The 26,366-nt window shown below is 31.6% G+C and overlaps 3 protein-coding genes across 6 annotated transcripts; 2 read left to right on the top strand and 1 right to left on the bottom strand.

Moving 5' to 3' along the window:
* The first annotated feature begins 1,840 nt into the window (after positions 1 to 1,840).
* Positions 1,841 to 8,789, top strand: LOC130827679 (vacuolar-sorting receptor 6-like). Its single transcript, XM_057693479.1, has 12 exons — positions 1,841 to 2,278; positions 4,221 to 4,913; positions 5,004 to 5,092; positions 5,398 to 5,467; positions 5,633 to 5,716; positions 5,831 to 5,907; positions 5,993 to 6,074; positions 6,667 to 6,749; positions 6,851 to 6,914; positions 7,007 to 7,135; positions 7,683 to 7,789; positions 8,388 to 8,789. The coding sequence occupies exons 1-12, from the start codon at positions 1,951 to 1,953 to the stop codon at positions 8,511 to 8,513; spliced, it is 1,932 nt and encodes a 643-aa protein (XP_057549462.1). The 5' UTR covers positions 1,841 to 1,950; the 3' UTR covers positions 8,514 to 8,789.
* Positions 8,790 to 10,922: 2,133 nt separating this feature from the next.
* LOC130827678 (uncharacterized) lies at positions 10,923 to 17,321 on the top strand. Of its 3 annotated transcripts, none has more exons than XM_057693477.1 (5): positions 10,923 to 11,408; positions 12,046 to 12,513; positions 14,471 to 14,903; positions 14,997 to 15,074; positions 16,876 to 17,321. In XM_057693477.1, coding segments are annotated over exons 1-5 (1,035 nt in total). In that variant the 5' UTR covers positions 10,923 to 11,406; the 3' UTR covers positions 16,930 to 17,321. The 3 variants fall into 3 exon arrangements, with proteins under 3 accessions (XP_057549460.1, XP_057549458.1, XP_057549461.1); XM_057693475.1 differs by having other exon boundaries at positions 10,933 to 11,408; positions 16,873 to 17,321; XM_057693478.1 differs by having other exon boundaries at positions 10,933 to 11,408; positions 16,529 to 17,321.
* A 1,601-nt stretch (positions 17,322 to 18,922) lies between these two features.
* Positions 18,923 to 24,924, bottom strand: LOC130827677 (DNA replication licensing factor MCM6-like). 2 transcript variants are annotated; one of them, XM_057693473.1, is made up of 18 exons: positions 24,723 to 24,924; positions 24,458 to 24,610; positions 24,250 to 24,375; positions 23,848 to 24,010; positions 23,570 to 23,763; positions 23,293 to 23,491; positions 23,121 to 23,198; positions 22,462 to 22,691; positions 22,246 to 22,360; positions 21,616 to 21,690; positions 21,397 to 21,537; positions 21,049 to 21,252; positions 20,793 to 20,954; positions 20,655 to 20,710; positions 20,437 to 20,552; positions 19,989 to 20,111; positions 19,646 to 19,776; positions 18,923 to 19,413 (listed from the first exon to the last, which is right to left on the bottom strand). In XM_057693473.1, the coding sequence occupies exons 1-18, from the start codon at positions 24,794 to 24,796 to the stop codon at positions 19,267 to 19,269; spliced, it is 2,487 nt and encodes an 828-aa protein (XP_057549456.1). In that variant the 5' UTR covers positions 24,797 to 24,924; the 3' UTR covers positions 18,923 to 19,266. The 2 variants fall into 2 exon arrangements, with proteins under 2 accessions (XP_057549456.1, XP_057549457.1); XM_057693474.1 differs by having other exon boundaries at positions 24,458 to 24,632; positions 24,723 to 24,855.
* Positions 24,925 to 26,366: the final 1,442 nt, after the last annotated feature.

Here is a 26,366-nt window from a genome sequence, read left to right as displayed (position 1 = left end):
TGTTTCCAGTTACTAAGTGGGAACAACTAGTTTGTTTTTTTTTGACTTATTTACAGTTACTAACTGCGAACAACCCCAAACCACAGGTTTGAAAATTACACGTTTACTTTTGAAAATAAGTTGAAAAGTTAAATTATTTTGTTCCTTTTTTTGATTTTTTGTCATAATGTTTTCAAATTTTCTAGACTTGGTTGGTTGTTCATGATGATTTAGTAGTAGGCTCGTAAATATATCAGATCGAATCGGGTTCGTGTTTATGTAGTATATTTCCATGTATACTATTTGTTTGAATTCTATTTATTAGAGTTTATTTATGTATAAGGCGCGTTTATTTATGAGACCGTCTCATATAATAATTTATCTACTTGTTTTGTTATTTAAACTACTAAAAGAGAATCAACTTATCTTGCATGTAATCGTCTCATCACGAGACGAACCTATACAAATAGATTATTTTTAAAATTTATCAATTTAAGATTGTTTTATGAAATGTACTTTTGAGAAATGGGAATTTTGGAAATGTACATTTGAGAAATAAATTATAATAAAGAGTAACTCTCTATGACATAATATCAAGGGAAAGGGAATCATTAATTATTATATGAAACAGTTTTTTTGTATTACACGTTTTATGTGGGCTTATATAGTCCAACTAATACTAAGTATGAGTATATAAAATCTTTATTTGAGGATGTCTATTGAAAAACAATCTCTCTCAAAAATAACAACAAGCGAATTTTATTTTTTTACCGGGAAGAGCTACAAGGGAATAAATCAAGACAACCTAATACAATAAAATAAAAAATAAGGCTAATTCTTTAGAATACATATTAGTGTCTAGTACCTCTTTATACTCCCTTGGTACATTTTTTTTTATTAATATTGAGTTTCATAACCTTGGCTTTAATTTTGGTCATAATTTACACTAATTTTTTATTTTCATTCATACAACTAATGTATTGTTTCATTTCATTTATACATTTCTTTCACTTATTTATTAAATATAATTTCTTTTTCTATTTTCACATATTTTTACTTTTATTTTATTTGTACTTAGAACAATTTTTTGTGCAGTATTGAGACCAATAAAGTTTAAACTACTGAAGTTAAAAAACATAATCGTACAGATTGCGTAATTGCCTTAAGTTGATAATTTAAAAGAGTATAATTTTATACAGAAAACAACCAAGTAAACGCGTAAGTGAAGTCATCTGAATAAAACAAATGAAAAATATATAATCCAAAAAAAACAATTGGAAAAGATAAAATAACTCTTCACGCTTGTAGTCCAAATTAATTACTAGTAAATATTTTTATAAGCTTATTGATTAATTTTTCTAATTAAACGATGAATCGTAAATACATAATTTTACTAAAATCGACAATACATTTTATTTTCAATAGTCTCATCCTTTTTTTTTTTTAATCTGTCATTTATTATAAATTTATTCTCTTTTAACTAATCTTAATCATTTAATTCTATCACGCACATATATTTTTGTTTAATTTTCTAATATAATTTTACTTTTCACTAGTTTTTTAAAAAAATACAAATTCTACGCTTTGTAAAAGATACAAGAAGAATAATTCTTTCTTTTAGAGCTAATCATCGAATCAATCTCAGACCACGTATTTTAAATCAGTCTAAAATCAGATTTTATATCCATATTAATTTTCACATAATTTTAAATTTATTTTAAAATTCGATCAAATCGAATTTAATTACAAAGTGGAGTAAATATGAAATAATTGTATCTATTTTTAACATCATTCTCACTTCATCTTTATAAAAATTAAAAGAATAGTCTACCAACTAAATGTCATATTAGTAGACCAGACTAATTCTTCTAACTTATAAGAAGTAATTTCCAAGTCAACTCCATAAATTCTCCTATATTTACAAGCTTAACAAAAAGAAAAAGATATTGTGTATTCATAAAAACCAAAACCATGAATTGGGTAGTAATGATAAACAAAAACAAATTATTATTATTATTATTAATAATATGTTTATTATTATTAGAATTAGGAAATATAAGTGTAATAAATGGGAGATTTGTGGTGGAAAAAAATAGTGTAACAGTGCTACAACCATACAGTATGAAATCAAAACATGATGCTTCAATTGCCAATTTTGGAGTACCAGAATATGGAGGATCAATGGTGGCTTCTGTTGTTTATCCTTCTCATGGATCTGATGCTTGTAAACCTTTTCCTCATAATAAGCCTTTCAAATCTAATACTTCTACACCTACTATTCTTCTTCTTGATCGTGGAGGTTTGTGTCTTTTTTCTCTTCCATTTTTTTTTTTTATTTTTCGGAGATTGTTTCATTATTTGATTGTTTGAGTGCGCGCAGTCTTTTTTACCTTTTTTTTTTTGAACGGTATGAATAGTTGAGTTAGTATAATATGTCTACTATCTTCTTTCTCAGACCCCAACCTATGTGAGATACTGAAATAAAGACCGACTATGACTAATTTTTGTAATGAATATCTATGTTCAAAAAACCAACAATCTAGACTCGCTCTTACCAAATAAACTTATTATCTAATGTTAATTGTTAAGTAATTAACCAATTTAATTAAAAGTTTAGCATGTATTTGTAGGTACACACAACATATGAAGTATTAGATACTCTATCATGCTTGCTCAGACTACAACCCTCTAATATATGTTTGGAAATAATGATTTTATTTGGAAATTTGTAATTGACTTAAATTTATTGTTTGACAAATTAAAAATTTTCAAATTTAGATTTGATTTGAGAATGACTATCCAAACCTTGTCATTCTCAAATTCTTCATTTATAATTTTTTAATTGAAATTCATAATTTAAAATGAAATATTTATTCTCCAACACTACATTACCTGATTTATGAATGGAAACATAAGTATTTGATCTATAAGAACTATAAGTATTTGATCTCATTGTAATGGAAACATTTGTCTTAAAAATTGTCAAATAAATTATACTACTAACTAATTTCTTTTGATTTATAGAACTGACCCTATATTATTGGGATTAGTTTTTTATTTTATTTTTAGATATGGATATTGGAAATACTTCATATGTGAGACAAGATCCCACATCGATAAAATAGTGGGTTGTTGACTTGCATATATAGTGGGTGAGCTAATCTTCCTACTACCATATGGTTTTGGGAAATAATGAACTTCACCAAGTGTATGTGCAAGTCAACGCTCTTGACTTGTGGATTTGTAGGCTCAAGCCCACGTGTCTCCCGTGTCCACACTAGTGGGCCACGGTGAAAATTATGTGACGAATTGTTGCGGCCTAATAATGGAGAGGCTGGTAACTTGTAAAATAAAGAACAGAAATGGTACAACTATCAATTTAAAATTAAAAAATAACTTTTTTTGGGTTTTTTTTAAAGTACCAATTGATTGCTGCTCTAATTTAAATTATTTATTAAAATGTTCAAATTTGTTTTCACTCTTAAGTCAAGTAACATAGTTGTGATACCAATAAACTTGAAATTATAGCTACCTACTCAACAACTCTGGACAATTGCTTCTGAACAATAAAACTATAACATATATATATATATCTAATACTTATTTATTGAATGTTCTTTGATGCTAATTGATCTTATAATAATTTATGATTTTATGTTTGTTTAAGAACCCCAAGCAAAATTATGTAATTGGATTATTTATGTTTGTTGCCGGTGTCATGATTGTATAATCTCAAATGACTCAAATTATTTAATTAAAAAGTATTATTTATATTAAATTGTGTAACTCAGTTTGTACACATGTAAAAATAAGTATTTAACCCAATTAACCCGTGTTTGAAACCAACTAAAGAGGTCCTATCCTACAAAGCAACTTTATTTGTCAAAAAAAATAAACACATGTGCAATCTCGGGTAAACCGGTGTCTTCCTAGGTGTGCGTTGTGTGTCATTCACTCTTCTTTTTGTAGGAACCTATATTTTTTTGATAAATCGAGTGTGTGCATTGTCCTTGTTCTCTCCATAGAAGGGGCCCGCGTATGCTTTATCTGCTATCCTCCTTCCCCGGAAACTGACCTGTGCGGGATATTGTGTTGATCACTCTTGACTCAAAAATGTGCAATTCTGCTTATGATCAATTATCTTGAATTATTTTTCAAAAGTCTTGAAAGATTTTGGTGAAAATACAAGCATTATATATGTGAAAACACATTGATTTTATTTATAAAATTTGTTTGAACAGAATGCTATTTTGCCCTGAAAGCATGGAATGCACAAGAAGCAGGAGCAGCAGCAGTATTAGTAGCCGATACAATAGACGAGCCTCTAATAACCATGGATTCCCCGGAGGAAAGCAGTGATGCAGACGGGTTCATAGAAAAGATTGAAATCCCCTCGGTTTTAATAGACCGAGAATTCGGAGATCGCCTACGACAAGCCTTAAAGGGAGGAGACGATGTTGTGGTAAAACTCGACTGGTCTGAGTCGATGCCAAATCCTGATGGCCGGGTGGAATATGAGCTGTGGACTAACAGCAATGACGAATGTGGTGTCCGGTGCAATGAGCAGATCAAATTCATCAGCGACTTCAAGGGCCACGCGCAGATTTTGGAGAAGTCGGGTTACACATTGTTTACTCCTCATTACATAACATGGTATTGCCCGGAAGCTTTTCTTCTAAGTAGGCAGTGCAAATCGCAATGTATAAACCGAGGAAGGTATTGTGCACCCGATCCTGAGCAGGATTTCGGGGAGGGATTTGAAGGGAAAGATGTTGTGATTGAGAATTTGAGGCAACTTTGTGTGTATCAAGTTGCTAAATCTCAAAATAGGTCTTGGGTTTGGTGGGATTTTGTGTCTGATTTCCATATTAGGTGTTCTATGAAGGATAACAAGTACTCTAGGAGTTGTGCCGAGGGCGTCTTGAAGTCTCTTCGTATGTCGTCTTACTACTTTGCCTATTGCTCTGCCTCGGCCTTTGTTATCAAAATTATTGATTAGTTACATTTTGCGTATAATTCGATAGGTTTGCCTCTCGATAAGATTGAAAAGTGCATGGGAGATCCTGAAGCCAACCAAGACAATGAAATATTGAAAAACGAACAAGACAAGCAGGTATTATTTGTTGAGATGGTTTATCCCACATCGCTGAATTAAAGATGATGTGCGCATTTTATAAGTCATTGGAACCCTTCCTCCCGTTGCCATATAATTTTGGGATGTGGTATCTCATTTGCTTATGAAGTGTTTGCACCTTGCGTTTTCCCAATTATATGCTGACATTAACAATAAGTCTAGCTAAATTTAACATCGTTAAAGTCCTCTCAACCAGTTCTCTTAAGAGTAAGCAAGTTTTTCATTGTCATAGTGAATCTGTATACATGCTTAACTGGTGTACATCCCTGTCTTGTGAAACACAGATTGGAAAAGGAACTCGTGGTGATGTTGCTATTTTGCCTACACTGGTCATCAACGATGTACAATACAGAGGTTCGTTTAGTTCTTTGGTTAGATTGCTTTTCGTTTTTGTTAGGACTACATATATACATACATACATATATACACGTATATATATGTGTGTGTTGTTTGTGCGTGTGTGTGTGAATACGTCATTCAGTTGGTGTTATATAAGGAGTCGATTTGCATTTTCGCTAGGCAAACTGGAGAGAACTGCCGTACTAATGGCCTTATGTGCTGCCTTCAAAGAGAAAACCGATCCTCCACTTTGTCTAACCGCAGGTTTATTTACTAGTTCAAATCCTTATTTAGACGCGTATCTATAACTTTAATTCATAAACTGTTACGCTAACACTTACATTTACCGGTGTCTTTTGTTCCAAAACAAACGTACAGACATCGAGACAAACGAGTGTCTTGAAAACAACGGAGGGTGTTGGCACGACAATAAAGCAAACATAACAGCCTGCAAGGTAATATACTTTCTTCTGTTTCAGATCTTCGCCTTGTAGGATACATTGAGATCAAAGTGCTAATTATTGAACCGAATGCATCCAGGATACTTTTCGGGGGAGAATTTGTGAATGTCCTCTTGTCGGAGGTGTTCAGTACCATGGAGATGGTTATACAACATGTAAAGGTACTTTGGTTTTTCAAGTTCATAATTTTTTTGATTTATATGTCAAACCACTTTTTCCTCCTTTAAACACCCGGAGGGGCGGAGAATAGCTATAGATTATCGAGTAGTTTGTTGAGCGATGTTTATTTATATTTTTTTCTTAATTTTGAGGTCTAATAACAAAGAACTGAACAAACTAATTCTATTCTCTTGAGGGTTCAGAAGTGTCCTTGTACTTGTTTAACCAATTTAAAATTTGATATCTCGATCTTGTAAACTAAACGTTTTAGAGCTATATTACTCAGACTCGTATGTCACATATTAGTCACAATTAGGGGTTAGAGCCTTAGAGGATCTGACATACAATAGAAAAACCAAAAAGTGTGTTACCCCGACTAATTTAGAGTGTCCATGTGTCGTGTCATGTTAGAGGATTCGACAATCTAACATGCAACACGTAGAGGGAGTCGGAGTGTTCGATTAGCTCAGGACTAACAGTGTGTACATCTCAATTCAAAACTATCTATTTTTTCGTCAATTGGTATTAGAACTTGTATGTGTTGCTAGTCTTGCTCCACGTCGAAAACTTGAAAGATTAAATGTTATTTTGTAGCTCATGGACCGGGAAGGTGTACCATAGACAGTGGCGGTTGCTGGTCGGAAACAAGGAATGGAAAGACGTTCTCAGCTTGTTCAGTTCAGTGATGTTATCTATCTTGTCGTGTTTTACTTTTAGTCTTTTTCAGTTCGTGCACCAAAAGATCGCGACTAACTTTAGAGTTCTTGTTACGATTCAGGTATCAGAACTTTCGGGCTGCACATGTCCGAAAGGGTTCAAAGGCGATGGCCATCAGTGTGACGGTTGACCTCTAACGCTATCCTGTTTCGCTTTCAAGTCGTTTTCTCTATCCTTTTTCAAGTAATGTGATGTAATTGTATGGTATATGATGCAGATATTGATGAATGCAAGGAAAAGAGTGCTTGTCAATGCCCTGAATGTAGCTGCAAGAATACGTGGGGCGGGTTTGATTGCAAGTGCGGAGGGAGTCGCTTGTATATAAACGAGCAAGATACTTGTATAGGTGAAATTTACGTTTTATCGATTTAGACCCTGTTTATTTCACCTAAAAAAAGTACTCCTACTGTTTTTATATGTTATTCCCAAATAGAATTTACGAATTTTAGTGTCAAATTTTGACCACGATTTCTCATCGATCTATAAGAAAAAACATATCCATGTGAGATTTTGTTAGATTCGTCACAATCTATACTTTCTAAATATCAAGTGTTTTGAATTTTTAAAAACTCACAATAAAAATTATTCAGTAAAAATTAGTTTTAATAACTAAAAATCAATTTGATTCAACAAAAATTAGTTATAATCAGTAAAAATCAGTTTTATTCAGCAAAAATTAGTAACAATTAGTAAAAATCAGTTTTAATCAGTATAACTTATTATAATTTATAACTAAAAATTAGTTACAATAAGTAAAAACTAGCTTCGATCAATAAATATTAGTTTCAATCTGTTGAATCAGTAAAACTTAGGTGAATTAAATGAGTCCTTATTGTCCACTTCTTAAGCCTTTAATTATGTATAATTTTAGATGTTGAATACTTAATTTACAGAACGAAGCTCCTCAAAAATGGGATGGTTCTCGTCTCTCTTAGTCCTAGCAGCAATCTTGGCTGGTCTCGGCTCAGCTGGATACGTATTCTACAAGTACAGACTTCGGGTAAGTTAGTTTATAGTTTATGTATCTTGGCATTCTATAGAATTGATAAGCAGACCTGTCAAAATGGTCAGTGGCCAAATTCTTGGTCAAGTCTTTTTTGACCGGTTATTTTCAGTTCGGATCAATTTTAAGTCTTGTCTTTTTCGGATCGAGTCGTATTTTGGTCGGGTTCGGTCAACAAGTCAAGGGTTTATTAAAAATATTTTCTTAATCAAATTTTTTTCTTAAAATATGTTTTTGTTTCTATAAAATATTGTCTTATAAAAATGGACTAATATAGAAATGAAAATCAAAAATACAAAATTGATTAGAAATATACTTAGGTTAAGCCAAATAAAGATGACGTGGAAATAAAAAATAGTTAAATTTGAAAAGGCTGGTCAAAACAATTAGTTTGAATTACGGTCAAATTTTACTTGATTTTTTCAAGTTAGGTCATTTTCAAATTACAAGCCAAAATTTCCTTCTAAATTATAACCCACTGATTTTTTTATTTGATTTTGGGTCAATTTTAGATGGGATAATAATTATGGGGTTTATTAATTGGAAAGGCTAATTGTGACTTACTTCTATATGATAATTTTGATTTCATGTGCAGTCTTACATGGATTCAGAGATTATGGCTATCATGTCTCAGTACATGCCACTTGACAGTCAAAATGCTAGAAATGTTGAAGTACATAACTCTGAGGTTGAACCTCTAAGCCTAGGATCTTCAGTATAATTTTGTAAATCAAAGTTTGAGTTTTTATTGTCATCATAATGTATATAAATACTCCTCTGATCTTGTCTGTCAGAAAGATTACCATTTGACATAAAAAAAACTCTCACATAAATCATAATTAAGTTAAATGGTGCATTTGAGCTTTTCTCGAGGGACAGAGGGAGTATAACGTATATACTCCTACTATATAGAGATGAAAATAGGTGATAATGTAATATAAATACACATTTTTCTTTTTTTTGTTATATATATTGAAAGTAACACGAGTGATTCAGTGTGAATGTATATTCAAGTAGCTCTTTAAATTCTACGTTATTGGACCAAATGAGTTTATCTTTATCAGCTTCATTAAATAGTCGAGCAATGTAATTTTTATGATAATTGTTGCTTATTGATAAATATTAAAAACCTAATATATAATACCGATAATCACAAGTTAGAGTTTTTTTTTGGGACAACATGCTCAAGATGTTCTATTGCAAAACAAAACATGCAATTATAAGTTGAGAAGAAATATTAGACAAAGGAAGGGAAAAACTTTTAAGCAAGATTTTGAAATGTATTTAGTCTAAGGCTTAAGACAAAAGTGTAACATAGTTGTTCCATATTTTTCCAATGTGGATGTTGACCTATATTAACATATAATGGAACTATGGCTTGATAAGATTGTGCCTCTTGAATGGAGGCTATTAATATAAGAAAAATCTCACCTTAAGGTAATAAAAGATCTAAGTTTTTGTTTAATGCTCATATAAAAAGAGTTATTCATGTTTCAGACTTTTTTTCAGTAAAATGATCTCAAAATAAGTAATTTATTTACTAAAATATTAATTGGATTGTTCAGATCATTTATAAAGAACATCTCACGGTGTGACCGTGTCTCACACAAGAATTTGTTTGTTCGTCTTGTAAAAGATTTTCTCACTTTAAAACGAACCCAAAAACAAACCATTAAAAGAAAATTGCTAACTGATTTTGTTTATAAATCTTTCTTTTTCATTTTTAACTTTTTAAAAATTAATTATAATTTAAATCAACTTAATATAAATCATGTCACACTGATATAGTCCAAAAAAGAAGTAGTGTTGTGTAAGAAGTTTGAAGCCATGGGGATTTGTCAAAACTATAAATCTAGGTTAGAATCCTAATTTTCCACATCTTATGGGTCTATCCCAAATCTAATCCACTTTTGATAACATGTCCATGACATTATATTAAAATACATTTTAAAAATTAACTATGATACAAATTCTCTTCTTATCTTATATTTCTATATGAATTCAATTTTTCTCCTTAAAATCAAATTAACAATGATAGTGCATTATATATTTTAATGGTTGAGATTACTTCATGGAAAAAAGTGAAAAAAATTTAAATTTTATTTTATTTAAAAAAGAGTATTACAATTTTAGCATAGATAAAAAAAAGTTAAATTAATAAAAAAGAGCATAATATTCTCTTTAGTTTTCTTTCGTTTTAGGATAATTTCTTATAGGCAAAAGAAAAAGATAATTTATCTTCACAAAGGTGATGAAAATAAAATGCCTATGCAAAAAATAGGAGAAAAAAAATAAAATTAAACCACCACACAATGATTCTCAACCTTGATTATAAATTAACCACATACTTTATTTGTTTTTTTACTTGCATTATTTTTCTCATAAAACAAATTCTTTTACTTGCACCTTTTTCATATAAACATTATTTCATTACTTTCACTAATTTATTTGTGTGGCACACTATTAACTTTCAAAAAAGGACAACATTGATATTCTTTCTACTATTAAACAAAACTAATGATATTTTTACTTGTAAATTTCAATTAATCTCTTTTAATAACCCATTATTAGACTTAAATGACATTATAAACAAATATTTTTCTAACAACATATTCACACCCTTAATATATTTGCAACATGTATAATACAAATGTATTTTAAAAGGGTGATATTACAAAAGCATAATTTATGAAAAATGTGAGAACTATGTAGTAATGAGATATAAAGATATTAAATTAAACGTATAAATGTGAATAAAAGAAAAAAATGTGATTTAATATCAAAATAAAAATGTAGTAATTATTATGAGAAAAACTAAAATAAAAAAAATGTTGCATTCGGACCATTAAATTCACTAACTTTTAAATGAAATGATTTCATGGTGACACTGACATCAATTCTATTGCGTTGGTTTATATACATTTAGTGTGTTAAAGTGATCCTTTATAATTTTAAAATAATCAAGTAGAGAAATGAATCAATTATGTGAGTCCATCTTATTATAAGACAATCTCATATCAGACGAATTAAATTCATATTAATTTTTACGTTATTTTAAAAATAATTTTTAAATCCAATTAGGTCAAATATATTTTAAACACCTTGAGAAGGTTAGATGTGTTTTGAACACATCACATCGAGAGGAAGGAAGTAACAAAGTAAGTGTTGTAAAGAAAAGCTCCCTAATTGAGTTGTAAAATTTCCAATAAATAGAAAGGGAAGACAAGACTAAACACAATCTTTTAATACGTTTAGTAGAAAACTCAACACTATCCCCTCTCTTCTTCCTCTTTCTCTGCGTCATACTTTCATTGTCGCCATTTTTATCGACACTCAAGCTCTTCCTCCATTGTTTTTCTCTTCACTTACCATTCTTTCTACCAAAAATCAACCGCTATTCCATTTTTTGTAAACTGAAACAGAGATTATCTCCATTGTTACATTTCAGACCCTCAAAATCTGTTGTTTGAATAGTATGTTCAACTGTTCAAGGAAAGAGGATTTTTCCACTACTTTGAAATCTTATCAATGTTTTCGATGTCAGATTGTACTTATGTAGCTATGTTGAAGATCTAATTGTAACAAGCTTCATTTTATAAGGCGTTTGATTCAGAATGTAATGCTTCTAGTTTTTGTTTTCCAGATCAAAAATCAAAATTTTTCTTCATTTTTAATTTGTAGTTTTTTCAGTTTCTGCAGTATTTTTTTTAATTTAAGGCTGTGGAAAGCCAAGAGATCCCTGATTTTGCGACAAATAAAACATGGAGCAGTTGATATTGGACGGAGATGCTTCGTATATGTGTTTTTGATCTGTCAATTTTTCCGGTTTTCTTTTTTTTTTTTTTTTTAATAATTTTCTTCAGGAATTGTTGTAAAAATTCTTTGGGTTTGAGAAACTTTTTGATTTTTTCATATTCAAAGATGTTGATAAGTTTGATTGTAAAAGAAAATAAAATCAGAGCTACCAAATGCTAAAACCTTCTACTTTTGATTGACAGTTTCTGAAAGCTCTCACGAGACGACGCAATTTATGTATAATCTACTAAACATTTTTTTCTACTGAATTTGAAATCAGTTAAAGGATTTCAAAACGATGAACCTGAATTTGGATTCCGAAAATAAAATTTAGAATGATTTCAAGTGATTTTAGTCTGTAATTTCAAAATTTGAGACATTATTTGAGTAGATCCTGCAGTTCCATTCCTTATTAACCAGATCTTATGGTGTATTAATCGACAAATTTGTTTGAACAGGTTAACAATGAGCCCAGATAATCTGACTTCAACAACTCTAAGAAAATCAATTCACAATCCCAGTAATTTCAAATCAAGCAAAGAAGAACAAACTCAAAATGTTGCAGAAATCTCAAATAGCAGTATTGACGGAAACAATAATCTGAATATGAATGGTTCAATTCATGTTCATAAATCTGCTCATCAAGACATCATTCAGAATCAAGCATCAAGTTCATCCGCAGCAAACGAAAGTAGTCCAAATCGGCTCGGAGGTGATATGCTACTACAATGGGGACAACGGAAGAGATCAAGGTGTTCGAGAACGGAAGGAAGATCAATGGTAATGCCACCTCCACATCCTTCTACTTCTAATTGTGGAGCTTCAAGTTCAAGTAATGGAAGCAGAAATGGAGGTTCTTCACGGAATAGACCTCATGGGTTGCTCTATGGAAAGGATTCTCCTGCTTTTCTTTCTTCTAAGAACAGGTAGCTTTTTCAATTACTCTTTGTATTTTTGTGAATTTATTTATTTGGGGATATATTTGATTTTAATTTAAATTTCTTTGATTTTTATTCTTAAAATTCCAATTATTTCTTCTTTTTTCTGGATTTGGAGTTGGTTTTTTTTGTTTGTTTTCCTTATGTGAGGTTTTCGTTTCTGGATCTATGAAAAGCTACTATGGTTAAGAGGATAAAATGTTTAATGGCCGATGTGCCCTCGAGTTTTGGTGTTTAAGCCTTTAATAATCATCTATTCTGCTTTTGATGGAAGATTAGATTAGTAGGTGTAGCTTTTTGTTTCTCTCCCTAACTTTACCATATATGGGTCCGTTTATCATAGTCCGACTAGTTAAAACAGTCGACTTGTTAAATTTGTTACATTTATTTTAATTTTTGGTTGGGTGTTAGGCCAAAGGAAAGGAAACTAGTGAAGGTTAGACTTACACCATGAGTACTACTAAGAATCAAACTCCAATTCTCAGTCATCTTTATTTCTTATTTCTTATGTACTCTTTTTATTTCATTTAATTTGTAACTATTGATGGAAATGTAAATGAAACATATTATTTTGTAACCGAATTAATTAATGAGTTTTTAAATGAGATTAAAAGAGAATTAGGAATATCTCTAGTAGAAAAATTAAAGTATAGATGGGATAATTTTAAATGGAAATTAAATGCAAGTTGAATGGAAGTAGTACATGAGTGAGTATTTGTTTTTAGGATGGGTCCTACTTTCATCTTAAGTATTTACTTATTATTCACTAATTTCTAATTTTTTTTATTTTTCTTGAACGTAAACGATAAATTTAAGCTGGCTTTTGTTGATATTAATTATTTAGTTTATTTTTTGTTTTTGGATTACAAAGTAGACCTAAGAAAAGAGAGATTAAATGAGTATTGAATTTTATTTTTTTTAAAAAGGTGGTAATTGATCTTCAATTGAGATAAAACCCAATTATTTAATTTTATATGATTCTTAGTTTTTTTTTAGTAATATATGATTTTTAGTTTCTTACCCAATTAATGTACTAGTAGGTCGTTTTTAACACATTTTTATCTGTTTTTCACATTTAATTTTTTTGCGATTCAGTGTAAGCTTAATATTCAATTAATTTTAATTGCGAGGTTTTTAAAATACTAAAAAGTTGATATTTAGAAAGTTTATAGTGAGGCGAATCTATCAAAATTTTACATAAATATATTTTTTTTATATAAATTAATTAGAAATTAATCAAAATTTGACACTAAAATTCGTTATTTAAGAAGAAATTATGAAAATGGAGTAAATAATGTTATTTATAATAATGCTAGTATTAATAAAAAGACAACATTTATAAATATTTAATAAAAGAGAAACATGTAGACTGTAGAGGCTTCTTTTCCTCACTGTCTTTTTTTGACTTTTTCTTCCTTGTCCCTTATTTGCATTTTGAACTTGATTTTTAGTCAAATTACATCATTCTCCCCATTAAAAAAATTACATAACTCTAAAGATCTAAATTAACTGGTATGATTCATTTTGTTTATTTTTTTGTATTGCTCCTCTAGTTCCATTTAATTTTGTTCAATTTTTATATATAATTGTCTCACTTTGTCTGTAATCTTTTCTTTTTGGTGACGGTCCTTACTAATCCCTTTAGTCTTCTTCACAAATTTATTCTCGTTTAATTATTATTTTTACCTATATAATAGAGAGTATAAATAAAATGGAATGGATGGAGTCACCAGCAATCAAAGTTACTATAAAATAAGGGGAGCGTAAAAAAAAAATAAATCTTCCTCTTAGATTTTAAAAATTAATAACTATTCACAGTATATTTATTTTCCTTTCCTTTTCTATACTATAAAAGTAAGAAGCATTTAGTTATCAAAACATTTTTGATTCAAAATCCAATACCCACATAGTATTTTTACAAATTGTGTTGTGAATTGATGGTTAGGACCCTAGTTGATCAAATGGGCACAACAAACAACGGTTCACCATCAAGAAATAATGGCAATGGCAGTGGTAGTACTAGTAGCCGTCCAATATCAAGATCAACGGTTGGAAAGCGATCTTCATGTATAGACAAAAGTGAAAAGAAGATATATTCATCATCAATTAGAAAAGTGAAATCAGATGATTCAATAGTGGGCAATGGGACTAAGAATGGTGAATTGGGTCAAGGAGAACAACATCATCTGCATCATCATGACCAGATGGTGCGTTCTCCGGTGGCTGAAGCCGAAAAAGGGAGTGAAATAATTGAATGGCCAAGGATATATTTATCCCTTTCTAGGAAGGAAAAAGAGGATGATTTTTATGCAATGAAGGGTACTAAACTTCCTCATCGCCCCAAAAAGAGGGCTAAAGCTGTTGATAGAGCCCTCCAGGTACTATTTAATTACTAAATTTATGGCTGATTTTGCTTATGATATAGAATTGTCAAATGATTAGTTCTAATGCATCTGTCTTTTGGGATTTAGTATTGTTTTCCAGGTCTTTGGCTTTCAGATTTGACACGGGCGAGATATGAAGTTAGAGAAAGAAAAAGTTCAAAGAAGGTAAATGTTACCCTTACTTTGTTCATTACATCAGTTTTAATTTTATAATTATAATATGATGTCATTAAGTAACTACCACCTTATCTGGGTTCGAGATTCGGATATACACTGTCTTATCCTTGTTCATGACTACAAAAAACTTGTTTCTTATTGATGCTTGATTATCTGCAACCTTACCCTTGTTCGAGTGTGTTTTTTAATTGCTTTCCAATTTAGCAAGTGATTTGGTGGTTAGGAAAAGACAACATTCAGACATGCTCAAAATTTGAGGGTCGTTGAACATCTCTAGTTGTGACCCGATCCTATTAATTTGTGCATCCCTTTTAATACTTTTGGGTTAGAGTTGTTGTCGTTGAATTAAAAATGTTAAATATATCTTTGATTGGACAAATACCTTTAGATGGATGAGGTGAATCTGTGGATTCAGATTAAGTGTTTTTTTTTCCTAACTATTGGATCAGAATTTTGAAGAATTTCCTTTTAGGTAGTAGCTATCTATCTCTTAATTGAGGCTAGTGGCAGTCCCATTATAAAATATATCTACGTTAAAGGATGTTTTCCAATGTATTTCTCCGTCTTTGTGATTTTGTTATAAATGCACCTGGTTATTTTTAAAACATTTTGAAAATAAATATGTGGGTGAAAAACGTTTGTGGATGAGATAAAGAGAAAATATGTACATATTATTTATAAATTATAGAAGTATATCTCAAAAATAAAGTATAGTTATTTATAGAATTGGACAAGATATAAGTCAAGAAGCTCATTATTCTGTCAAAAATTATAAAAAAAATATGCAGAGACAAAAATTCATGGGGAATATTTATTATTTATACACATTGATTCAAACGGTTAGTTTTTTAATCAAAGACATATTTGATGGAATCTGAGAATATTTATCCCATGCCTTGAAAAGATACTTAATTTTTTTGTGGGATAATTTTTGTTTTATTTTTTAGTCAATTTATGGATTTGGTGTTATTGTGATAGCTCTGGTAAGTTTTCTGATGAATTTGAAAATAATCAATTTTTGGTCAGTGGTGTCAATCTAACCCACCCACTCAGACAGAATAAATCATTATTGGAGTTTCTTTATACATATACTAGGAAAAGGACACTATACCTAAAATCAATTTATTACCCTTTACTCAGTTCATACTGTTTAGAGTTTTGACTTAAGAAAACAATTTCATTTAGTAATGCAAAACAAGGTTGCATCGGTGTATTGCGACGGTATTATAAAGACTCTTGAGCAAACAGTGATCGAAACATAGGCCAAGACAACCGCTAAACATTTGCTTTGACTGCAAAATCCGTTTCATGACCATCTTTCGGCCACTACCTAAACCATGTTGTTGCACTATGTTTTTGATTCATTAGAGCTTTATGCCCTCTTGTTCCTCCTCAAGTTGATGATAGATATCCTTTTTTTTTTCTTTCTTCAATTTATACAGGAAAAAGGATAAGAAAGTTTACTCTTTTGTGCCTCATACCACCATGCTTGATGATAGATAGGGACTGCCAATGTCAAGAAATAGGGAAAGAATGCAATACTAACATGCTTGATTGTCAGTGAACTTTCTATATTACGTATTGAGTTGATGTTGTAGTTGCTTGTATATGTGTGGATATTAGCTAAGTTAAGTGGTATGATTGTAATTGTAATAAAACCCCGTGCAAAAGAATATATCGGGGCACAAGCCTCATGTATTTACAAAAGATCAGATCCTCTTTTTTGCTATCATTTTGTTATATAATTTTTTTAGTGCTTGTTTTTGATGGGTAATGTGAAATGTAGCAGCCAAAGCGAAGGGGACTTAAAGGACTAGAGACGATTGAGAGTGAATCGGAGTAGTAGAGCACAAAGCAAGATAGCAAAACGCGTAATGGAAAAAGGACAAGCCCGGAAACCCCTTTAGGCACTCGCTCGTACATCTGGTAATGTGGAGCTTTTCAGTCTTAAGTATTTGCTCCCTCTCAAAGGTAACTTTCAGTATTATAAACCTCTTGAGAGCAAAGCAAAGGAATGTTTTGCCCTAAGGATATATTATGGTTTGAGAGAAATATGTGGGGAATGGGGGTAGGGGTATAATACTTAAGATGATTGTAACTTGTAAGGTTGTTTTTGATGCCAAGAGAATGTATGCCTTTATTGTAGATCTGTGTTCAGATCTCAATTCTCAACTGATTGGATAAATTAATACAAGAAATGAAAGAGAAAATTTAAATCTCTTGATTTGGTTCCAACTTACAATGAGTTTTTACTTTATATAGTTTTTTTTTTTATTGTAGTGTATACTGCTTCGGTGCTTTGAATTTGCAATATATGACTCAAAATATGTAAGAGGATTTTGAGTTATATAGTGTAAATTAAAAGGGAGAGAGATAATAATTACCAAATTTTGAGGCTTGTTTAATAAGCGTTTGAACATGGTGTTTGACATATTTATGTTTATGGAAAGAGAGTGAATTTGCGGATGATCCACAAAAGAGAATGTGTGCAAAAGTTTAAATTTGGACACAACTATTTTCGGTGAAGACAGCAAATTTATGTTTATGGTTTTATGGTTTGTCTCATGACTCATGAGTTGGGGTTCTCTTTTGTGGGACTAATTTACTCAACCTATTCTAAGTAATACTACCACCACTACTACCTTTTTCCCTTCATTTTGTAGGAATGTGTAATTTGTAATTAAGTTATTTAGAAATACTCATACATTTGTGGATTATATAAGAATACATATATTTTTTCTTTGTCTCATTCAGAAAAAGTGTATACAATATCATGAGCAATGGAAGAATACTTTTTCGTTTTTTATATTTTTCTTGAAAACTAATGTATTACAAATTTCAAAACAAAATCACCTTCGTAACTTTTTATTATCGAAGCACCTAAATTATTTATATTTATTACGATGAAAAAAAGTTATTTTATTAATTTGTAATGAACATATGGATGGAATGAAGAAAGAGAATGTATTTTGTATATGAAATTAGAATAAAATGAGGATAAAATCAATGAAAATATGACAAAATTTAACAAACTCAATAAAATATAGCAAAATCATAAAAATAGATAAACAAACAAGATGATAGAGCAATACGATTAATTTGAACATTAATTAATGATAAATAAAAGTATAACTCCGCTTCATCCCTTATTTCTATAAGGCCAAATGTTCATAATTCTTTAATATTACATTATGATGAACTAAATTAAAATGATTATTTAAATCATGTATATTTAATCATTTATATAGTTACAAACATTATTTGCTAATAGTCAAACAAAAATAACCTCTTTATTATCTCTAATATATAAATAATAGCCATTTAACTGCGTTGGTAACAAATCATGTTGTATAACACATTAACACCAAGTGATTTTCAATCATGATGCCTTAAATTATTTTGATTGTCATTAATGAGATTTTTCACATCAATTTATTATATAGCCGATCCTATAGTAGTTTATTAAAATCAAAGCTTTGAAGTATTATTGTTATTAATTCTAATATAAGCGCAGCCTTGCACATAACTAGTGGTGATCATTCGAGTCATCGAGTTGATTTCGAATTAGTTGTTTCGAATCGGTTTGAAATCAAGTTCTGCGTCCACATTGTTTTTTACATCATTGTAAATTATTTTTGAAGTTGAGTCAAATCAAGTTTGGTTATAAGGTCAAGTAAATTTGAATTATCGGATCTATTTTGAACAACTCTACACATAACATTTCAGTATTTAATTTCAAAGTATATTTTAACCTTGGCATCCAAAAGTTAAAGTTTGACCTTGGTATTTCTCATAAATCTAAATACATAGCATCCTAAAATACTAGTTCACCATGATCACATAAGAGACTAAATATTAATTTTACAACTTTGTATCAAATACAAATTTTAGCAAAACTGAGTAAAAGAAAAGAAGAAAAGCTAGCTACTTCAAATTTAATAATCAGAAGAAAAAAAAACAATTCCAGGAGACAACTGGTGAGGAAACAAGTATAGTTACTAATTTATACTTACATACTACATAGCTCTAAAATACAGGTTAAGCTATACATTTTACATAGCTGATCATATCTTTTGCCAAATGCCCAGCATATTTTATCATTACTACTAACTGCTGTAAAGTGTAAACCCTTTACCTGGAATCAGCGCAGTAGTGTAAATTTCTTATGCACATTAACAAATCAGTCTATAACATAATTTGGAGCAACAGCCAATATCCTATCATCTTTCGATACTGGTGGTTGTGTTGGTTGTTCTTCACCTACAACACCCGTGGCTGCTTGCCTACCGTCATCCACTACGATTAGATTTCCTTCTTTAATCAATTTCTGCCAATGAACAAGAATTTAATTAATGATGTTAAGAATGAAGTTAATCGGTCATATATCTCTTTCAGTGTCACATGATTCGTTAATCTCCTTGCAAGTCATGGATCAAAAAGCGTATTATGGACAAATTTGGGCTAGCGATCACAAATTCAAAAAGCAAACTAAATGGGGAATTATGTTACACTGATCCAATTCAGGTACAAGACAAATTAACCGTGACTAAGAGTATTACCTGAATAATAGCTCTGACAATTTTGACATCGTTTCGAGCATCCTCCATAGAACTGTAGCTGTTTTTCTCATTTTGTTGTGCAACATACCACTGTATTAATTCCTTCTGTCTTGTTCCAAGAAGGCCTTTCCCTGCATAATACAAGGTGTTTTCTGAATACATAATCACGACTAGCAGCATATTAACACAAGGCAGACTTCTCTGCCATTAGCTTCTTCAATTTCACCAACAGATGCCACAAATAACTTCAAAGATCAAGTTGTAAAAGGCTACTTTTGTCAAATTTTATGAAGATGGAAATGAAATTTCCAACTAGTGAAAACAATCTACAAATCCGGTATACCTTCTTGCTCGGCAGTCTCTTCAAGTTGTCTTAGCCGAATAACAAGTGCTTGTGTTACTTTGTTAAAATGTTCATCTGTGACCACCAAATTCTGTTCCTGAGCTTTAGGACCACCATCCTTTCCTGCAAGATTAATTAGGCTTGCATGTTAACAGTGGTATTCTACTCAAACCAAAAAATTAATTTTACCAGAAGTGCTTTAGATAGTTTTGGCAACTTCTAGCCTCCCATCTTTTCAAGCTACCCCCTACCCCCTTTCTTAATCCCCCTTGTGTGCACCGAAAAAATGAAAATGGACAAGTAACTTCTTTTCCAGTAGACTGCTAAATTCTGATTTCTGAATACAACTGAATAGAAAATTGAAAATCACAACATTCAAATAGATAAAGATCTACAACATTTGCATTTTGCAATACAGGATGTCTATAATGATGATTTACAATCTTACCTGTATCAGCTGAAGCTTGTTTACTTTCAGCAAGACCAGGCTGACCATCTCCACCAGCTTCGGCATCATTAACATCTTCGTTAAACTCAGACAGATCAATTTCACTGGATTCCACGCTGCATTATAGAACAATACACATTTAGCTTAAAATGTCAATTGATCAGATGAATACGGTCAAGGGCATGAACATGGAGATCACAGCTCCTGGCGTTCGTTACCTGATAACTGATGTCTTCAGCAGCCGCACTGCGACAGCAACATGGCGAGGTAGTACCTAAAAGACAAACGTTGGCAGTTTAGCTGTTTCCGATCATCAAAAACATAGCAGGTTTCCATACGAAATTACGAATATACACCTCAATTTCCAAGTGACTTCGTGCAATGGCTTCTGATAGTCGGATCAATGCCTCCAGCTGCCGAACAGTCATCCTGTAAGCAACTCTACTACCTGGAGCAGCATCACCTCTTCGAAGGGTGACATACGAGTCAACTAACAATTGCCTAGCTTCCGAACTTAGCTGTTCAAAGTGAAAAGAAAAGTGGCAATTGAGATACACAAATGATTATGAAACTAGCAGGAAAAGTCATGCAAGTAAAGATTGATGAGAGAACCTTTGGTTTCAAAGTTTTTGCATAGGCAATATAACGTTTTAGCTGGGCAGTAGTAAATGGAGGTGACAATGCATCTTCACACCTTTGGTGCACCCTAACAATATGGTGAGCAATGTGGTAATCAATTTGATCATCTGGATCGTCTATCATAACATATACCAAATCAAATCTCGAGAGGATTGCTGGAGGTAAAGCCACATTATACTGTTTAAAGAGAAGTCTGAATCAGTCAAAGTTTTGAGAACCCAAGTTAAAAGCAAAGTCACAGTTTTCAAAATTTAGGGAGGTGAAATAAATAAAGTTTACGCCATAGATAACTGTATATAACTTGGAAGTAGAAATTCTTACCTTTAGTGGTTTTGTTTTGTCATAGCGACCCCCGGTAGGATTGGCGGCGGCTAAAATAGAAGTCCTAGCATTTAGTGTTGCCTGTATTCCTGCTTTGGTTATACTTATTGTCTGCTGCTCCATGGCTTCATGAATAGCAACCTTCAAATTGAATTGCGCATAAGTAACAAACAACAGAATAAACAGGATACATTTAATGAATTTTTGTTAGCACATTACCTGATCTCGGACATCCATTTTGTCAAATTCATCAATGCAACAGATACCATTATCAGCTAACATTAGAGCTCCAGCCTAAAATTTTCAAATGAAAAGTTATTAGGATTCGAAACCAACCACACCTTCGCTGATGCACTAAAAACAAGTGACAAAGTAAGCAGTTTATGTAGGTATCTTAGATCATTCTATGTAGCTGAGAATCTGAGATATAAGTTCACAACAAGGCAGCAGCCAGTAAACATACAATGTACCTTTTATAGCTTTCTACAGGCAACACTGAAAAATATATATGTATATATCTATGGTAAACATTTTGAAATTAATTCAATTTTATTTTCTATGAGAAGTAAATGACAATGAAAATTCTATTCGAGCTTCATTCTGTATGTGTTATATTTCCTAATAATTCAGAAAAGGGGAGCAATGGTAAGGGAGAAGGGGAAGAGGAATACAGAAGAAAGAGACCGAGTAAATGGTAGCATTTTTTCCACTAATTTCAACCAAAGATAATTAAATATATTCACCTAATAGTAACAGATGTATATGGAAAAGCTATTTTTATAAGGATGGTTGTCCAACCAAAATAGTTCTATTACCACATCACACTGAGAAAAATTCATTAAAAAATACCTCAATACAGAATTCTCCAGTTTCTGGTTCTTTAGCCACAGTAGCAGTTAAACCAGCAGCAGAGGATGATTTCCCTGATGTGTATACAGATCTAGGGACAAGACCAGAAGTATACCTGCATGAGGATAATGTAAGATGATCAGTTTTTTAGGTGGAAATAAACAAAGGGTGAAAACAATAATTAAAAACCTACAACAGCGCTCAACAATAGATTACTTGAGAAACTGAGACTTTGCACAGCTGGGGTCCCCTACAATGCAAACATTGATATCCCCTCTTAAGTTGATGCCTTCTTCAGTAGTCTTGTGAACACCACCTAATAGCATTAGAATAATCGCTCGCTTGATATCTTGGTGGCCAAATACAGTTGGAGCAATACTATCTACAAGCCTATTGAAAAAATCAGGAGTGTTTCTCATTCTTTGGATTTCGTTGAGCTCCTCTGCCTGTCAGTTTGGACAAACAATCATGCCATCAAGTCCGAAACTTCAGCATGAAACTACTTGTATAGACTATATCAAAGGAGCTTAACAATCAATTAGATATATATTAATGCATAGTCGAGGCTGGCAACACATTTGATAAATCCTACGAAATAAAAAGGAATTTCAGATGTGTTCTCAACCATTTAGGGCACTACAACTAGCTATTTTCAATATAACTGCCAACACCTAACATATTTGATACAAAGATAAATGTTAGGAGAAGTACATGCAACATGCATTCTATCAGATGAAAAATAAAGCACAGAGACATGTGCACACATGCACAAAAGATTCAAAAGATACAGAAATGAATCATGCAGTTGTCTCAAATAAACTGAAAATCAAACCACTAATAGCTGAAAATTCTTAAGAATAACTCAAGGAACACACCGTGAACTGCTGGCTGTCATCCTCTTCAGAATCCTTCTTCCGATTTCTGATGTCAATATCTCTTCTACCATCAGCAATCTAATTGAAAAAATATGATTTAACAAAGGCTTGAATCACACAAATGCAAATTTCAAATTCTTCAATGAGCTGAAACTAAGTTTTATAAACACACCTGGACAGAATTAGCAATAAAAGCAAGACGGTAATTGAGGTCTCTTACACCCAATGATTTTAAACCCCTAACCCCTTCATTCCCTGATGCATTACCCTTAGGTTGTGAAGTAGAATTTCGACGACATTCTGCTCTCTCCCCAGGAGAAGTCAATGCCATTATATCAGGTATGACGACCACAGTTCCAGTGAATATGACCCTAAACAAAACACGAGTTTGTACGAATTAAACCTTTGTAAGACCTTTCAACAAAACAAATCATCTTGCAATTGCTTACGTGTCTCCAGCTCTAGCCTGCTCAACAATCTCATGGCGCAGAATGATGTCAAGTGATCTAGGAAGAGAGCCTGCAGGAATTTCTTTGGAGGTTTCCTGCATTCTTACCCTTTGCCAATCAGTAAATTTACTTTCTTGTCTAAGCAACGCCCATTTTGTTCTATTTGCACAGGTTGCATTGATACAAATCGTTGGCTGCAACAAGCTTGGCTAAATTAATCAAATCATCTTATACTTCTATATAGCTAGATAGAATGTTATTCATAATTCATCACACACCTCAGAATATTTAAATTGCTGTTCAACATTCTTAACAAGAGTACCACAATCCAAGCACTTGAAAGTACCTTGAAGTAGCTCAGGTCTAACCTCACTGGTTCGAGTAACTACTCCAGTTACAGATACTAATCTACCAATTTCAGCAGTGGTTAACTCTCTCAATCTGCATTCACAACAAATTGAATTGATTCGAGGAAAAAGACCTAGACACCGCAGCATTCTCATATTGAACACATCAAATTACTCCAATGTCAATAATTGGCTCCAATTTAGAGATCAAAATCATCAAATATAGGTTTCTCATCAACCTTTGCCAGAAAATGTTAATATGTTATTAGTCCATTATATTCAATTATAAGGCATTTTAATTTGAAGATTTCAAACATAAAATCAATTGATTACCGCTTGACAAGAGGAATATTATAGAAAGCAATATTGATGTCCTTATTCGGGTTATCTTCGGCAATAAAAGTAGGCTTCCGCTCCATCACGAACCTCTTACAAGCATTTTTTAGATACGGCTCAAATCTGTTGAGAAACATAAAGTTAGAAAAATTAAAATTAAAATAAATATCAAATCGCATAAAAATACTTAGTATTGGACTATTACCTCAAATATTCATCGGAAATCGCCTTCTGAAGAGTATCATCAAATCGCATAACATGAGAGAAATCGATAAACATAGTTGTTGATTCAATTTCCTCCATTGTTTCAATTTCAGATACATAATATGGATGTCGCGAGTTCAAATCCACACGGAAACTGATCAAAATCAATCAAATTTCTTCAGCCATAAAGAAATAAAAAAAATTAATAAGATAATACAAAAAAACACGATTCCAGATCAAAACAAGTGAAAAAGAGAAAGTTGAACCTTTTCAAGAACTCCAGAAAAGCATTTTCGACGGGAGCAGCAGTTTCATCAACGAATAGAGCTCCATAGTCCATTGTTTTGCCAAATTTTCTCTCTCTATCTCTCTTCTAATGCGAGCCGATTAGTAGTTGAAAGGGTTTAAGGTCTAGAGTTGAATCCCAGAAAATGGAAGTAATGAATTAGATTATCGGTTTTGGCGGGAAAGTTAGTAGATAAATAATATTCTTCCCGCCATTTTATACATGGGTTTTTTTTAACTCTTTGGGTTGGCAGTCTAAGGCCCAAAGGCTCTGTTTTTCGACACACATTAGTGAGACCCATACCTACTAGAATCTCGATCCTCATCTACGATTATACGATCTTACAATTCAAAAATAAGCCACCGATACGGATCGTAGATAGGGTCAAAGTTGGTAGAATCATACGATTTTACTTATTTCAAAAATTTAGGAGGTATGGTCATAACAAAATTCCACAATTCAATGATCTGATTCTACAAGATAGTCTCTCAATCGTAAAAAAGTTAAGTTTTTTGTTTATTTACAGTTCAAATGATTATTAAAAGTATTATTTTTTATAACTTAATAGATGAACTTAAATAAATTTTAATTTACTCCTTAAAACTAAATTAATAACAAATATAATAAATAATTAGTTATCCAAAGCATATTAATGCATAATTATAGGATCCGATTCTATCGATTTTGATCCTACCCTCTCATCGATCATTGGTAGAATCTCGATCCTAACAACCTTGCTGAGACTACTTTTTATCAGGCTAACGCATGTATATTCAGTGTGTTAAAGTGATCAATTTTAAAGTGAGCAACTCGTCTTGTATGAAAACATGTTTCATCATGAGACGGGTCCATATAATTAATTCATTTCTATAATTGAGCACTTTAAAATTATAAATAATTACTTTAACCCACAAAATATTCGTAGACCAGTTCAATTAAAATAATCTCAACATAAGAATATTTCATTTAAAAGTTTGTGAAAGTGTATGATTGAAACAAGGCAGTTTCATGATTGAAAGCAAGTGAAGGAAAAAGTCTAAGGAAGGTGAACAGGAAAATGATAATAGGCAGAATTATTGAAACTCAAAATATCTGGTAGTAGGTAGATAGTCCATAATAGATAAGTTATAAATTAATGCAATAATTGAATCAAAAGGTGTACACATTGACATCACACATGGTCATTTGCACAAACATATACCCTGTACAAATATCAACAAATCAATTCAATTAAAAGCTAAAATCGGTGATTAAGACTACCTCAATATGCTGCCATAGACAAAAGCCCTTAGGCCAGAAGCATAGATGCAACATGCAACACATCTTTCTTATACACAGACTTAGAGATGTTCAAAACAGACCCGATGACTTGAAATTTACCTGACTTTATAACCGAACCTGATTTGATCCGACTTAAAAATTATTTTCAATTATGTAAATATAATTGACACAAAATACGATTTCAAACCACTCTGAAACACTTAACCCGAAATCAACTTAATAACCCCAATGAACACAACATGGTTCTAAATACTCACATGAAATAAGATTTGGGATGAGACTTGAATCAATAATCTTTTTGTCACGTTGGCTTCTAATACCATGTCAATAAAAACACTCGATC

The sequence above is a fragment of the Amaranthus tricolor genome, chromosome 11 (genome assembly GCF_026212465.1).
Source record: "Amaranthus tricolor cultivar Red isolate AtriRed21 chromosome 11, ASM2621246v1, whole genome shotgun sequence".
Classification (NCBI taxonomy): Eukaryota; Viridiplantae; Streptophyta; class Magnoliopsida; order Caryophyllales; family Amaranthaceae; genus Amaranthus; species Amaranthus tricolor.
This window is presented reverse-complemented; position numbering and strand designations above follow the sequence as displayed.